The following is a 15638-nucleotide window of genomic DNA, read 5'->3' on the forward strand; positions in this document are numbered from 1 at the left end:
CACAGAAGGTAGATGGTTGTAAGTTGCCCAGGTGCAGAATACCTCCAAGGTACTTGGAGGATTATGTTTGTAAGAAAACATAATGTATAAGGTTGTGGGCTCATGTTCATTTTATTTTCATATTAGCTTTATGTGTCGTTTGTTAGTAATATTTGCAAAGGAAGGAAGATGTGTTGTTTCTTGGTAAGACCTTTGTAATGACTTTGGCTTTACCTAATAACATATGTATCTTAGAATCCATAATGTTGCATATCGTATTTTCCAGTGCTCTTATATATTGTGAATTTTGACATTCTCTCTGGAGTCAGTTGCCTGCTGGTTTGCATCACAAGGCAATCCTGGCTTATGACAGCAGGTACAGGAAAGGATTCACTAGGGTGCTTCTTGGAAACGGTATGCCCACTGAGAAGTCCATTTCATGAACGATGTTTCCCTCAAGGCCTTGGTATAAAACGTTCCACTCCGTCTAGCTTAGTCTGGGTAAAAAGACCTTTGTTCCGCTCACATTGCAAGTAAATCCAATGCCTTCATAAAATCGACTAAGCTTGAGTTGTCTTGAGCATATATAAGTCGGTTAGACCATGGCTTTGATGAAGACTGAAATTACTTTTAGATAAATACCTGTGACTTGAGAAAATGTTACTGTCATCTCCAACATATTGAATTGCATACCACCCGAGTGACAGTCATGGTTTGTTCATTGCTATCCCATAGCTTTCACAGAACAGATATCTAGAGGGTCGTTCATGGAGGAAGTCAAGAAGAAAATTCTCTCTGTTAGTGTGAACTTCCTTTTATTGCTCATCCCTACTTATTTATTGATATATATGGGCTTGGGTCTCCTCCCTCCCTCCTTCATGGCAAATGGTCCTTTTGAAAGTCCACCTCCTTGGACCTGAGCAGTGACTTCTTACATGGAAAAAACCTTACTTCTTTTCGAGCTCATTAACTTTTCTCTAAAGGCACAGGACTTTGTGATTCCTTCCCTTCTCTGTGTGGGGTCTGACTAAGGTTAAGCTTTTCTTTGAACCTGGTTCACAGAAGAGACAGTGCCTTCGTTAAAAGAAGGAATGATGTGGGGTAGAAGGAAAAACCTGTTCTTTTGCCCTGTATTTTGTTGGCAACAATTACTGAAGTGAAAGGGGATTCTCAGAATAGTAGTAGCAGGTGCGAAGGATTTTATCTGAACCTGCATTTACTGGGGAAAAAAGCCATTTGGGAATATATTAGTAAGCAAGAGCAGCACAACAGGACTAGCAGTGTGCAAAAAAAAAATGTATTGCTGTAGCAACAGTCTAAAAGTGGTCAGTGGAGCTGTGGGCCTTGTGGCAATGTACTGTATGAAGAAGGCGAGAAAAATTACTGGGGAACAGTACCTGTTGAACAGTGGCGGCTCCTTGAGGTAGTTCTGCGGGGTGGGAAGGCGGGGCGGGGGAGGGGCAGGGTGGGGTTACTAAACTTCGAAACACTGCAGAACGGAGTTAAGTAAATAAATAAGAATAATTACATTGTACGCGCTGCATCGCCAAATGGTGATGCAGCGCGCAAAATGTAATGTCTTTTATTTATTTATTTACTTAACTCCGTTTGGCCGTATGCCGGAGTTTACTACCCCCTACCCTGGCCCTCCCCCACCCAGCAGCACTCCCTCGAGGAGCCGCTGCTGCTGTTGAAGTAAGGAATCTGAGTGCCACAGTTCAGGTCCTGCATGAAACAGAGATAGGCCTGTGATTGGCTAGGTGGAAAGGACTAGCTAGAAGGAGGGATCTGTGGAATTCAGGAACTGGTGAGTGGAACCACCCTAAACATGAAGCTCCTCACCATATACACATCAATAAGGACCTCGCACATGTATTGCATAATTAGCTAGCTGATTGACACATTTTTTTAAACATAACATCCCTTATCTTGCACAGGCCTGTAAAACGCTGCATTAATACTATACTTGGAGTTACTAATATCGCAGGCTTAAATTGTTCCAGGTTTTGTACTATTATATCTTTATGAGTTACACAATTCAGAATATGACTAACATGTTCATAGCACATATTTCCTCATTTCAAGCTAAAAAGATCAGAATATTGTGGTTTTTCCTCACACAAATTTCACCAGCCTATATCTAGCAAAACATTTTGTCGAAAATAACAGAGTCTGTCCAGTGATTTTGCAGAGTTGTAATACCACTTTGGGTGCAAACTTCTGCTTGTGTCTGAATTGGGTTACGGGCACAAAGAGAATTTAGTAAGTGTCTAGCTTAAAACCTGTCTGTGTTTGTAAGCATGTGTAAAAAGCGCCAACCCAAATAAAAAATAGAGGCACACTGGATGGCTCAGAATGAAATTTGTTTTTAGGCCAGTGGAGGTTAAATAATTAATCACTTCAGTGCCTGCAAAACATACTTTATCCAATGTCTTCAAAGCTGCTGAAGAAAAATAAATAATCTGACTCACCTTAGCCTGCCAAGTACAGAAAAAACACCATCCCATCTTCTACCTAAAACTGTTTAAAGTTTAATCAAGTGAAAAAGGTTGGCTCTAGACTTCACATGACAGTTTTCTGGATATTTGATCTCTGAACGGATTTTTTTTTTCAGGCTATCATGATAAAGTTCATGCAGAACCCACACTCAAGTGTTATGAGCAGTACAAGTAGGAATTTAGGCAGGTCTCTGCCTCCGTTTTGTGCTAACCGGTATCTTAAACAGTTGAAGCGTTCGAGCATCAGCATTTTACCACCTTAGACTGTGGTAGTTGGTCATCACATCAACTTGAAAAGGATGTGCTTTTTATGGCTGAAAATATGGCAGCGTGTGTTGACTTCTCTACAGTAAATAACAGAATCACATCAGGCTAAGCAAAACAGGAACACAACAAAAACGCAACTGGGTACAACACAACAAAACAGTCAAAATCGAACGTGAAACAACACACAGAGTAGAACACAAGAACAATGCAATGATACAGCATAAGCTCACAAGAGCACAGAACATAGAACATCACCATTGCCAAAAAATCCAGCTTAAAACATAGGACAGACATTCTTGGCTCAAATTACCACCTCCACAAATCTGCTTTCGTACTACGGTGCTAAAAGTAATGCTCACCAATGTCTTACTTACCAGCAAGGGCACATATTAACACCAGTCAGACGTGTTATGTGACACTTGGACCTGGACATACAGGTAACTCTTGTTAAATTGGTATGGAGTCGCAACTGGAAAAATCATTTGGAAATCGTGTGTGAACTTGATGTCAAATTAGCTTATCTTGAGCATATATCTTTACAAACGGATTTAGGTTCAATGTAGACGTCCCCATTGACTGTTCTTTTCATTGTGTGTTGCAAAACAGTAGACAAACCCCCCGTGATTTAATGATTACTTGGCATTCTGTGTCCCTTATGCTTCCTTCATGTTAGGGAAGGTTGTTTTTTTGTGTAACACTATTTTCCTTCGGGGCGAGGTAAAGCTCAGACACAGTGTGTGCTGCTGGCCTGCATTTGATGTGAACGGTAGTTACTTTGCTGTGCAGAATGATGAACTGCTCAGCACCAGGTTGCTACCGTGATGAATATGCACTGCTTTCAACTAATGTTTTCATCTGTTACTGGGTATTTTCTTTCCCCCATCTGCTCTTTCTATATAACTCATCTTTATAGAGCCTTTCTCCCCTTTATTGTTTACTATTTCAATCTGCTGTATTTACATTTACATTTAGCTACTTTTATTGCCCTTCTGCTGTTTTAAAGAGAAGATTAATCAAAAAGTTGGTGTCTCGAATCATTTGCTGCTCATTTCGCTGATCTCTCACTCAAAATGGCCTGTAGCTTTTCCTGGAATTCATTTTCATAAAATACATAAGTGACATACATGCCCTTTCTAATGTGCTTTTTTGCTAGTATTTTATTAACACAATATGCGTTTGAACAGATTATATAAATCAAATATTCCATTACAGGATTGCTGCTTTCCTGTGTGTGTGTTTTTTTTATAGCAACACCTCGTGTAAACGTTATTTTAATCGTTAAAGCCACACATTTAAATTGGCTTGTGTTTTTTCGTTGGCATGGGTGATGTGAGTGATTTACAGATGCATGGGAGTAAGGCAACATAAAAAGTTGCGGGAGAGTTGTAGTAGATAAACCCTTAATTGTATTTCATTGTAAGGTCGACTTGATCCAGTTATTTCTTCTTTTATATGTGGGTCCTGTCACAACTTATTCGACGGTCCTAAGAGATAAGAGCTTTACTTGGACCTGAAATGGCTTTCATTATGTTCATGCCCAAAAGACACAATCCATTTTTGATAAAGTGGTTCTTTCAAGAATAATAAATGCTACAATAATTACTCATACAGAGTCAATGAAGAAAGACTCCTGCACGCACAGTGGCCACTCAGGCCAACATTTGTGTAGCGTTATCGGTGTCTCTTGCTCAGGGACTGGCAATAAAATGGAAAGATTTATTTAAAGTACTTTTTTACTTCACACAGGCTTTGACTCAAACCATTTGAAGATTATATAAAGATGAAGGGGCTGTCGGATTTTGAACTGCCAGTGAAAAATGAACAGGTGCCCATTTTATGTTTTTTTACCGCAGAAAATAAAAAAAACAGCTTTGCAGTGAAGAGATTTTCACTATTTGCACATTTTATGATAATTTGTGAATGCAATGCATATTGTCTGTGAGATATATTTTCAGGTTATTAAATGTTCTTAATGCAGTATAGCACTGAAATGTTCCTTCGTAAACTAGGGCAGATTAGCCATCTGCTACAATGAATGAAACTGGGACTATGCCAATGTCCCCAGAAGCCAATTCAAAGGCGGGTCTCGAGTGGATCAATTTTATTTAACGTACTAGAGGTAATGGATTTTAGAAGCCAATCCGTCTTCACCCTCCAATTCTAAAAAATGTGAAAGCATTGTTTGTTGTAGCGGAGACCCTTGTATAAAAGCTACCTAAAGTACATGATTTGAATTAAGGGGAAATAACCTGGCCCAAATTAAGAACAGACTGCCAAAAAGTCTGCCAAAAAGAAACTAAGGGGCAGATGTATCAAGCCTTTTGCGACTCGCAAAAGGCATTTTAGCATGTTTTGGAATGTATTAAAAAATCGCAATTTAAGGAATCGCAAAAAATTGTGATTCCTTATTTTGCCATAGCATTTAAGGAATCGCAATATTTGCGATTCCTTAAATGCTATGGGGCAGATTTATGTTAACTGGCGCATCCCGAGGGATGCGCCAGTTAACATGCGCCACAGTGCGCTACAGCTGCGCCACCCATGGTGCGCCGCATTTATAATGCGGCGCACCATGGTGCAAAAATGGCACAGATGCGTGACGCATCTGTGACGGAAATGTGTCGCATTGCTGGAGTTGCGTCGCAAGCGCGACGCAGCTCCAGCAAGGCTCGGGGGTGCCCCATTTTACCAATGCTGCGTCAAGACCTACGCCTGCTTCAAGCAGGCGCAGGGTTTTGACGCAGCATTGGCTTAAAAGAGACTGAGTGAAATCTCATAGATTTCACTCAGCCACTTTTGCGAGGCGCACCTGCCCCGGAACGCCCACCCTGCGCCGGAACGCCCACAAGCGGCGCAGGGCTTTACAACGTGACGCATCTGCCTAGATGCGTCACGTTGTAAATCGTTCGTAGGGATGCGCCACGTTTACGCCGCCTTGCGTGACGCAACAGCGGCGTAAACGTGGCGCAAGGGCCTCATAAACCTGCCCCTATGTATGTAGCAATTTCAATTTGCGAATTTTGGTTAAGAAATCGCAAATGACCACCAACTTGTTGTTGATGGTAATTTGCGAATTCTTTTAAAAAAGCACAAATTGTCATAGGGGATGTATGTGCGCCATATGCACACACATGTACATTTCAGGGGTGCAGCAGGGTGTCTTTGAGACACCCCTGCACCCTTGAAATATTACTCAAATTGCGATTAGCAAATTGTGAATTCGCAATTCGAGAATTACTTCACAATCATACCTATGGGCCTCCTGGCCCATAGGTATGCATTGGAAATTATTCCTTATTTGCGAATTCGCAAAATGCGAATTCGCAAATATGCAATATTAAGGAATCGCTAAAAAATAGCTAATTTGTACATACATTCCATTTTGCGAATTCTAAATAGCGATCCGCAAAAGATCGCTATTTAGGATTCGCTAAATGGAATCTTGATACATCTGCCCCAATGTAACATACATGAAGTATGGGTGTGTGTATGGAATGCCTGGCAACATTGGCATGGTGAATATTGTGGTACTTTTAAGGGCAGGTTATGTATTGTCTGTATGCCTGCTACCATTTTGGTATCCTACATGAAAATAATCACAATGTGTGTGTCCTTCTTAGGAGAGATGATGAGAGAAAATCATTTCTGGTATTGGTCCATAAGAATTTCTGTCTTTTGAAGAGCCACATGAGGACTAGGTGGTGTGGTGTTTGCTCAAGGAAAATTGGGAAATGGACTGTGATTTTCCATCAGATGGTCCATAACAATATATTACACAGTCACATTGATACCTGTGAGAAACATATTTTAACCCAAGGAGAAATACCCATTTCTACTTTTCCTATAGGTTGGTAGTAGTGGAAAAGTATATGAAAGCTATCTTGAATGAATGATGAGCTGAGAAACTGATCCCTCACCCGAGGTGGACCTTGTTCTAGATGCAGCTGGATTGGAAGTGAGTGGACAGAAGAGCTTTTAATTTCTTCTGAAATATCAGATGGCCAGAGATGGATCTGATCAACAGAAGAAAAGAGTTCCACATGATGGCAGGAACAAGTTAGTAGATCTGAGGATGTTGAAGAGTCACATAAAGTTGAACCTGCTTCACAAATATACAGGTGCACTACAATAAAGTGGAAAATAACTAAACAGTTAGATTAGAATGTCCTTCTCTCATTGACTGTTGATTGAAGTGTGAGGGTTATACTTAGCAGCAGGTGAGGTAAACGTCGTTTACAACGTGGTGTTTACACCGCACGACCTTTACCACGCTGCCATTACAACGCAAGTCGTTACTATGACTTGCGCTGGATGGCGCTGTTGTTTAAAGAATATTGTAATTATATTCCAACAACTTCCCTACTGTTACGTGGACTGGTGTTGGAATATAAAATTATAATATTCTTCAATCCGCGCCCTCCAACGCAAGTCGTTGTAACGACTTGCGTTGTAAAATCCACGATGTAAAGTACCGCGATCAAAATGATCGCGTTGTACTGTAAATGTGGGTGTACTTGTAAAGCATACTGCGACTCCATGGAGTATTCTGGCGCTGAAGACCGCTGGGGAACCCGTCCTGGTTTTCCCTGTGAGATGGCCCCTTTCTGGGTATCTCCAAGGTGAAACCAGGCATCCCCAGCGGGCCGTTGTAGAGATGAGGCAAGCTTAATGCCCAGAGTTGCCGAGTGTGTTCCCTGGTTAGAGTAGGCACAGAGGCGAGAATTATCGAGTCCGTTTTGACCCTGGTCCACGACCCTGCCGCGTCAGGAATTGAACCCTGGTCTCGGGCCGTTCTCTACTTACAAGTCTGCCGCCTCTAACCAGTGAGCCACACCACTCCACAACATACATACATCCGCACCTGACATACATCCGCAGGTGAACTATGGTGTCTGAATAATGTATGGTCTGGAAAGAGGTGAATTTAGGAGCCTTATATAACATTTATTACAGTGGACCAAAGGGGAGGATAAGGTTGCATGAATTACCAAACCTTTACAGAGCAGTGATTATAGCTTCTCAAAGATTGGTGAAATATGAGAAGGAGAAAGCAGGTCGATACATCCTTTTTAATCTGAGACGTACCTGACAAACAAAATGTCACCCACGCCACCCCCCTCTCTACAACAGATTTTCTGGACCATGAATCTGTTGGAGAGGGCTCAAAATCAGCACTCACCAAGATACGATTTATATGGAGGTCATCCAAGAAACACGATCAAAGCCTTTTCAAAATTCAACTTCATCAAATTCTCAAACATCCCTTTGGCAACTGCCCAGTGTATGGTTTGAGGTTGGAGGCAAGAGCAGCATTATGGTCTGCAAACAGATCAACTTTTGGGTGTTCTCTCAATATATAAATGAAGACTTTGAAGGATCTGGGCAGTAGGCTAATAATAGAGAAGGGTTCTGGAAGGAGCTGTATATAACACCACGTTCCAGAGTGTAGCATTGACAAATGCAGTGAAGCAAGGACAGTGATTGAGCTCTGCCCTCAATTGAGAAGTTGAGGCAAGTAAGGGCCAAAGAGTAATTGAGACAAAGAGTCGCTGTGTGCTATTTGTTGTAAGGGTGGTAGGTACTTAGGAAATGTTAATTATTAATATGGTCGGATGTCACTATGTTGGCTGTAGTCCAAAGTAGTATAGTCAAAGAAACTCCTATTTTACCACTAGCGCACCCTAATATTCCATCAGAGTCCTCCATAAATCATAAAAGAACAGCATGGAAGGGAGTCTTATAGAGAGGAGCCCAAAGAAATGCGATCAGACGTGGCTTGTATCCAAGATCAGGATTATCATGGTGGGTAATGGAGGGGAAATGAAAGTCAAAGTCGCCTGGCAAACATGAAAATCAAATGTAAACAGATGGTTTATCAGATTGTTATCACATTGAGGGAAGAGAACAGGATTGAGACCCATCTTCAAAGGCAAAGGCTACTAACATAATCCTTCACACCCACCCAAGTACTTTTTTTAAAATGAAAGACACACCTGATGAATATCGACCTACCTTGAAATGAAGCAATTGCAGAAAGAGCAGCTTTAATTGTTGAAGAGGATCTCTTATGGATCCCAGGAGCACAGTTTGAAACAACAGCTAAATCTTGCAAACTCCGATCAATTTCTAAATGAAGAAAAGGAATATGACATTGTCCACATACTTCCAAGGAGCCAAGATCCACAATGCATAGAGGGTAAATACAAATACAAACAGAAAGGGAAATAGTATGGAACAGGATGAACACCTGGTGTCAGATCTTATTTTATAAATCCCCTTTAAAATATTAAATTAAAAGCAAAAACAGGAAGAGGGAAACAACACGCAGAATAAGCCTTGAGAGAGTTAGAGGAAGTAGCTGAAGATAAAGGCAAAAATCTATGCTGATGTATGTTCGACAAAAATAACTTTTTTCTTAAATCAGGCCTCCTAATTTAAATCACTAAGGCGTGAAGCCACCATTGCAAGGATGTTTTCAACTGTGTGCTCCAATTTGGGGGAAATGTGTAGTGCCTATTAGAGAATGATCAAAGTAAATGCAGGCTATGCAAAGAGTTATGGTTGCAAATAACTGATTGTCCCACCGTAAGCAAGGCCGTAATGTGCTCTTGAAAAACATTTTCAATACCAACCCAAAAAGTAGTCTTCCTGTTTTAATCTCAATTAATGGCTAATATATGTTGCCAGTGAGAAAGTGTTGATATGATTCTTTATTTAAAAAAAAGAGAGACAAGCAAGCCAAGGAAATTCAGAGTAATCTACCACAACAATGCTGTTGTTAACATTTTTAAAACTTCATCCTATAGCATATGAAAGCCTGGCTGGAAGAAAACATAATCACACCTCCAATCCCAAGAGACTTGCAACATTTGGGGGTCTATAAAATATCAAGTATGTATTCACCCTTAATCAATCATTCATATTTTCTGCATTTTAAAAAGACGGTGTTCCTTTAGATAGCTTCCTAGATGTTGTATTGGCCTTCTCATGGTCAAACCCGCAACACTTTGGAAGAGACTGAGCTAAGAAGGTAGGAATAACTAATACCCACCTAGATGAAATGAACAAAGAGCCCAAGGGCCAAGTGCCAAATAAAATAGTCCAACACTGGAAACTGAAATTACAGTTAAGGACAACATGAGAGGTAAAGCAAAGCTAGTTTATAGAGGAAAATTGCGATTCTCTTATTAACATGACCAGAGAATCTGGATTTCATTAAAGACACGGAGGCTAACATTATGCATGCAACTTTTAATGCAGTCCAAGCATAGCCGCATATGTCACAAAGCAAAAGTTCCAACTTAGAATACATATGAACTAACAATAGCATGAATCACTAGGCAATCAGCCTCTTTTAAATGTGGTGACAGTGAGAAAGGAAATGTCCAAACAACTCCAATGAAACATCAAACTTGAAGAAGGATGAAGGAAGAATACACCATCCACGATTGATTCACCAGATGTGGAATCAAGAAGACAAAATCAAGAAAGGTTATCTGCAAAACAAAGAAAGGTTGGTAATAAACCCAAATTAAAATTTTAAGGATTTGAATAATAAACAATCAGCTAAAAAACAGTCCTGAAAAGGAAAAGAAAGTAAACAGTCCTGCAAAGGAAAAGAATGTAAGCTTGTAAGTAAAATATTCAAATAAGCATATCATATCATAAAAATCAACCTGTACCGTAATATATCATATAATCAACCACCCAGGGAAAGGGTGGGAGGGATAATGTTAGCCTCCGTGTCTTTAATGAAATCCAGATTCTCTGGTCATGTTAATAGGAGAATCGCAATTTCATTACAAGACCGGAGGCTACCATTATGCATGTTGGTAGCCATGTAAAACAACATCAGACATGTGAGATACAGGTTTGCAATAATGATGAGCAAAGGTTCTAGAATTAGACCAATCACCAGCCTTTAGAATATCATCTAACTTACCACCTGACCAGAATGGCTTACTGGCCATTGCGCCTCTAATAGAATGTGATTTAAAAATATATCCAGATTGATTCCAGCAAGCTTCATGACTGTCTTAACCCATCTAGCAATAGAGGAAGAAGAAATTCCTTTGTGGGGTTTAACAAAAGAGATGAGTAATTGAGATACATTCAAAGGACGAAGAGAGTTCATTCTAACATCGTATTCTTTCATACATTGAACAACACAGATTTTAGTGCAACTATCAAAGAGGATAGAAACTAGAATCTGACATAGTTTTAGTTCTTCTATGTATTTCTAAATTAACCCCAAACATATCATAAGATCTATAAGAAATATCAAGAGCTTTAACATCAGAAACTCTTCTGCATGAAATTAAGCAAAGAAGAGTAGCTAATTTGATAGAAAGATTCTTCCTGCTGAGAAGAGAATTAACTGGCCAAGAACAGAAAAGGTCGATAATTAAATTAACATCCCATAGAGATTGATATCTAGGTTGAAGAGGTCTTCTAAGTCTGATACTCTTAAGTATTCTACAAATAATAGGATTTTTACCTACCGTTTTATTGCTAATTAGAGAATGTCCAGCAGAAATAGCAGATCTAAAACAATTGAGAGATCTGTAACTTAAACCTCTGTCGAATTGTTCTCCAAGAAAATTAACTATATCAACAATAGGTGCCTCCACGGGATCCAAGAAGGTTCAAATTCCCTGTCTGAAAAAGAGGGTGAATTTGACCGTCTGCGTCTGTGAGAAGATCTTTCAGAGGAGGAATTAGGAAGGGAAAATCGTAGGTTAGTTCCAGAGCTGTTGGGAACCATGCTTGGGATGGCCAAAACGGAGTTACTAGGACAATTGAGGAATGTTCTTGTCTCACTTTCTGAAGGAGTCTCTGGATCATTGCGAATGGAGGGAAGGCATAAGCGTTGATACCTTCCCAAGATTGGAGAAAGGCATTCACTGCTAGAGCACCGGGATCGGGCATCCAGCTGAAATAGGATACCAATTGGGTAGTCAATCTGCTCGCAAATAGGTCTATTTGGAATGGGCCCCAGAAATGATTCAGGGAGTTGAAAACAGAAGTGTTGAGTTTCCAATCGCTGTAATCCAAGATGAATCTTGAATTCCAATCTGCGCAAAGATTGGATTTCCCGGGATGTATTCTGCTCTCAGAGAGATTTTGTGTTCTAGGCAGAAAAACCAAAGCTTCTTTGCTAGATTGGAGAGGTCCTCTGACTTGGTCCCTCCTAGACGGTTTATATAAGCGACGGCAGACATGTTGTCCATTTTCAATATGACTGATCTTCCTTGAAGGAAGCGTTTGAAGCTCATTAGAGCATAAAGCCCTGCAGTTAATTCTAGATGATTGATGTGGTGCAGGGACTCTTGCTGCGACCAAATACCTCCAGTGTTTTGTTCCTCTACACAAGCACCCCCGCCATGAAGTCTGGCATCCGATTCTAGAATAAAATCTGGCGCTGAACCAAAGATCGCTCTCCCATTCCATGCATCTAGATTGTCTAACCACCATGTTAGTTCTAAGATTGCTTCTGGGTTTAAGGAAATTTGATCTCCGTACCAAAGACCTGATCTGAAAACTCTTGCTTTTATTCTCTGAAGGGCTCGATAATTCAATGGTCCCGGAAAAATGGCCTGAATGGAAGAAGATAGAAGGCCTAAAAGTCTGGCTAGTTCTCTTAGGGTGAGATTTTTTTGTTTCAATACATGTCTTATCTCCTTTCTGATTTTGGCAATCTTCTTGGGAGGGAGAAGAAGAAGACATTCTGTTGTGTCTACTGTGAAACCCAGGAATTCCATCTTCTTTGAGGGAATTAGAATGGATTTTCCCCTGTTTATGATAAAACCCAGACTTTCTAAGAGGTCTATAACTGTCTTGAGATCTTTGATGATTTGAGCATAATCTTGAGAAAGAATCAGGATGTCGTCTAAGTAGATGATGAGACGAATACCTTTTTCTCTTAGACATGAGGCAACTGCTCTCAGTACCTTGGTGAAACACCATGGGGCAGAGGAGAGACCGAAGGGGAGAGCCTGAAATTGAAAGAGATGGTTTTTCCAAATGAACTGAAAAAAGGGTTGGTGTTCCTTTGCCATGGGAATGGTAAAGTAGGCATCCTTCAGATCTAATTTGACCAGCCAGTCTCCTTCTAGTAAGAGGTCTCTGAGAAGATGGATGCCCTCCATCTTGAAATGTCGGTAGACAAGGAATTTGTTTAGTTCTCTGAGATTTATAACCGGTCTCCAACCCTTGTCTTTCTTTTCCACAAGGAAGAGAGTACTTATGAATCTCATAAATTCCATGGGAACTTCTAAAATTACTCCTTTTTTTAGCATTGAGGAAATTTCTTCCTCTATGATTTTTTCTTGATCTAATGTAAGGGGAATCGGTCTTGGGAGAGAGTTCTGGATTGGAGTCTGGATGAAATCTATTGAAAAACCAAGAACAGTGTGTTTAGAACCCAGGGGTCTTGTGTAATAATTTTCCAATTGTGGTAAAAGAATTTCAGTCTCCCATCCACTTTTGGATTCGAAGAAATGGAAGGGGAAGCTGTACTCACTTTGAGGTGTGGATTCGGTAAGTGCTCCTCTAGCTCGGAATCCTCTCGAGTGGAAACCTCTTCCTCTGGGTGGATAGAACTGTGGTTGGATGGATGGATGGTATCCTCTACCAAAATTCCCTCTGTTTCTTGGAAAGGGGCGTCGGTTGAACCGGCCGGAAGATTGCCCCCTTCTACCGGCCCTTCCAAAAAGGTTGCTGTTGTAGTTAAAAACTTTTTTCATGTTCTGGTGTGCTTTATCTAAAGCGGTAAAGGTCGATACATATTTGCCCAAACTTTTTATTAAATCTTCTCCAAAAAGTAAACCTTTTGGATTAATTGAGGTTTCCTTTTCAGCCATATCGATTAGTTTAGGGCTAATTTTAGTGAGGACCACTCTTCTTCTTTCACAATTAAGTCTCGCATTCGCGTTGCCTAAGAGGACTAGTGCCCTTTGGCTCCACCCCCGAATGAAGTGTGTATCAAGAGGGCAGCCATTAAGGTAACTCTCTTGTGCTGCGTCGATTATTTTGTTAGTGGTCCTAGAATGTCGAGAACTTTATCTTGACAGATCGTCAGCGATCTTTCCAGGCCTTTACGCGGGTCTCTCCCTAATTTAAATAGGTAGGTATTTAATTCTGGGTCAAGGTTAGGAGTTTGACAAACTTTACCTTCGATTGAAGGTCTGGTACACTCTGCTCTTAAGAGATTGCGAGTCTCTCTTTCTAAAGGATTTCTAATCCATTTAGTTATGAATTTAGATACGTGCTCATGTGGGGTCCACTCTGAGCTTCTAGGGTGTTTAATGTTAAAAGGGGAGAACATTTCCTCCCCCAAAGGGTCCAAAATACTATCCTTAGAAGATGAAGGACCGTTATTATCATTTAAGAGAAAGGAACCAATATCTTGATCATCCTCATCAAGATCAAGAATATATTCGTCAGGAAATTCTGAGCCATCATCAATATCAATAGGATCATTGTCTAGAGCACTTTGATGAATTGTGCCGCGAGGGACACCCATTAAATTTGTGCCGCAAGGGACACCTGAGGCAAATGAGGTGCGAGGACCTCCTGTAAAACCTGAGGTGCTAGGACCTCCCGTGCTCTCTGGGGTATAATCAATATTTTTACTTTTTTATGCCTCTTACCCCTTTGTTCAGTGAGATCATTAACCTCTGTTATGTCCAGATCTGATAAATCATTGTTTTCATGGATCAAGGATCTCTTAGATGACATAACTTGAGAGAGAGTAGAAAACATACATGATCTCATTTCCTTATGGATAAGTTTTTTGATGGCATCATTAGTAAAATCAGATTCAACAGTATTACTATGAATTGAATCCGAACCCGAGTCAGACATGTTAGTCAAATAAATATATATAAATGTCTGATCCTCTAAATATATATATATTTTTTTTATAATATAATAAACTTGTAAATATCAATTATAACTGTCTGATTTCCTTTTTTTTTTATAATATAATAAACTGTCTGATTATGGGTTGGGGGTACACAGATAATCGGATTATGTTAATAAAGGTAACTAAATATTATAATTTCCCAATTTATAATCAAAGAAATGAAGCGCAGTAAGAAACATGAAGCTTCGAGCATGGCAAAGCTTTCCTAAAATATAAATGAACTCCAAAGCAGTGGGGAAGGTAACTACACTTGCGACGCGAGTCAATGCGTGCTTTTAAACATTTCACGCGCTAGTTTCAAAGACTTAGTATCATTCATGAAATATAAAGACAAACGAAGGGAAGGAAAAAACGGAAGCCAACCTCCGTAAATTGGAGGTTGTGAAACCGAAAACAAGGAGTGAAAAGGTGTTACTGTACCTTATAACATTGTACCTTATAACATAACATTGCATATAAATATCCTTACATTGTATATATAAATATTTACTCCTGTAGGGATAAAAGAGGGTTACTCAGTATACGGTATTAAGGTAAATTAATAATAAAATACTAATCTTAAACTCTAAAATATAAGACATGAGAGGTAAAGCAAAGCTAGTTTATAGAGGAAAATCATGTTATTCTCTATACACATTACTTTCTTATTGCCCTCACGCCATTCCAATGATACTATGACAATTTGTTTATTTTGGATCTGATAGCCAAAACACTTGAGCTACATTTAGATGTCACTGTTGGGCACTGTAACAACAGACACCTAGAAGCTAATATTGATGGTAATAACATGGGCTACCAAATGACCAGACCCAGAAAGTAAGGCCTCCCTAGAAGGACTTTACATATTGATAGACCAAATACTGAAATATCTGTTAACAACATTACAGCAAATGGCTGATTGCCACCTACATAGTCAGCGTGGTAGAGAGAGCCAATATGGCGGTTAAAGAAATACCCACTTAGGGATA

The 15638-nt window shown here is 40.0% G+C and overlaps 1 protein-coding gene across 1 annotated transcript in view; it reads left to right on the top strand.

Moving 5' to 3' along the window:
* The window catches only part of SGCZ (sarcoglycan zeta), a 1984974-nt gene that overhangs the window by 218969 nt on the left and 1750367 nt on the right, over positions 1-15638 (top strand). Inside the window, exon 2 of the mRNA XM_086963343.1 lies at positions 4491-4569. Coding sequence (XP_086819469.1) covers positions 4525-4569 — 45 coding nt within the window. The 5' untranslated portion in view covers positions 4491-4524. The remainder of the gene's footprint in view (positions 1-4490; positions 4570-15638) is intronic.

Source organism: Lissotriton vulgaris, chromosome 3_1 (genome assembly GCF_964263255.1).
Source record: "Lissotriton vulgaris chromosome 3_1, aLisVul1.2, whole genome shotgun sequence".
Classification (NCBI taxonomy): Eukaryota; Metazoa; Chordata; class Amphibia; order Caudata; family Salamandridae; genus Lissotriton; species Lissotriton vulgaris.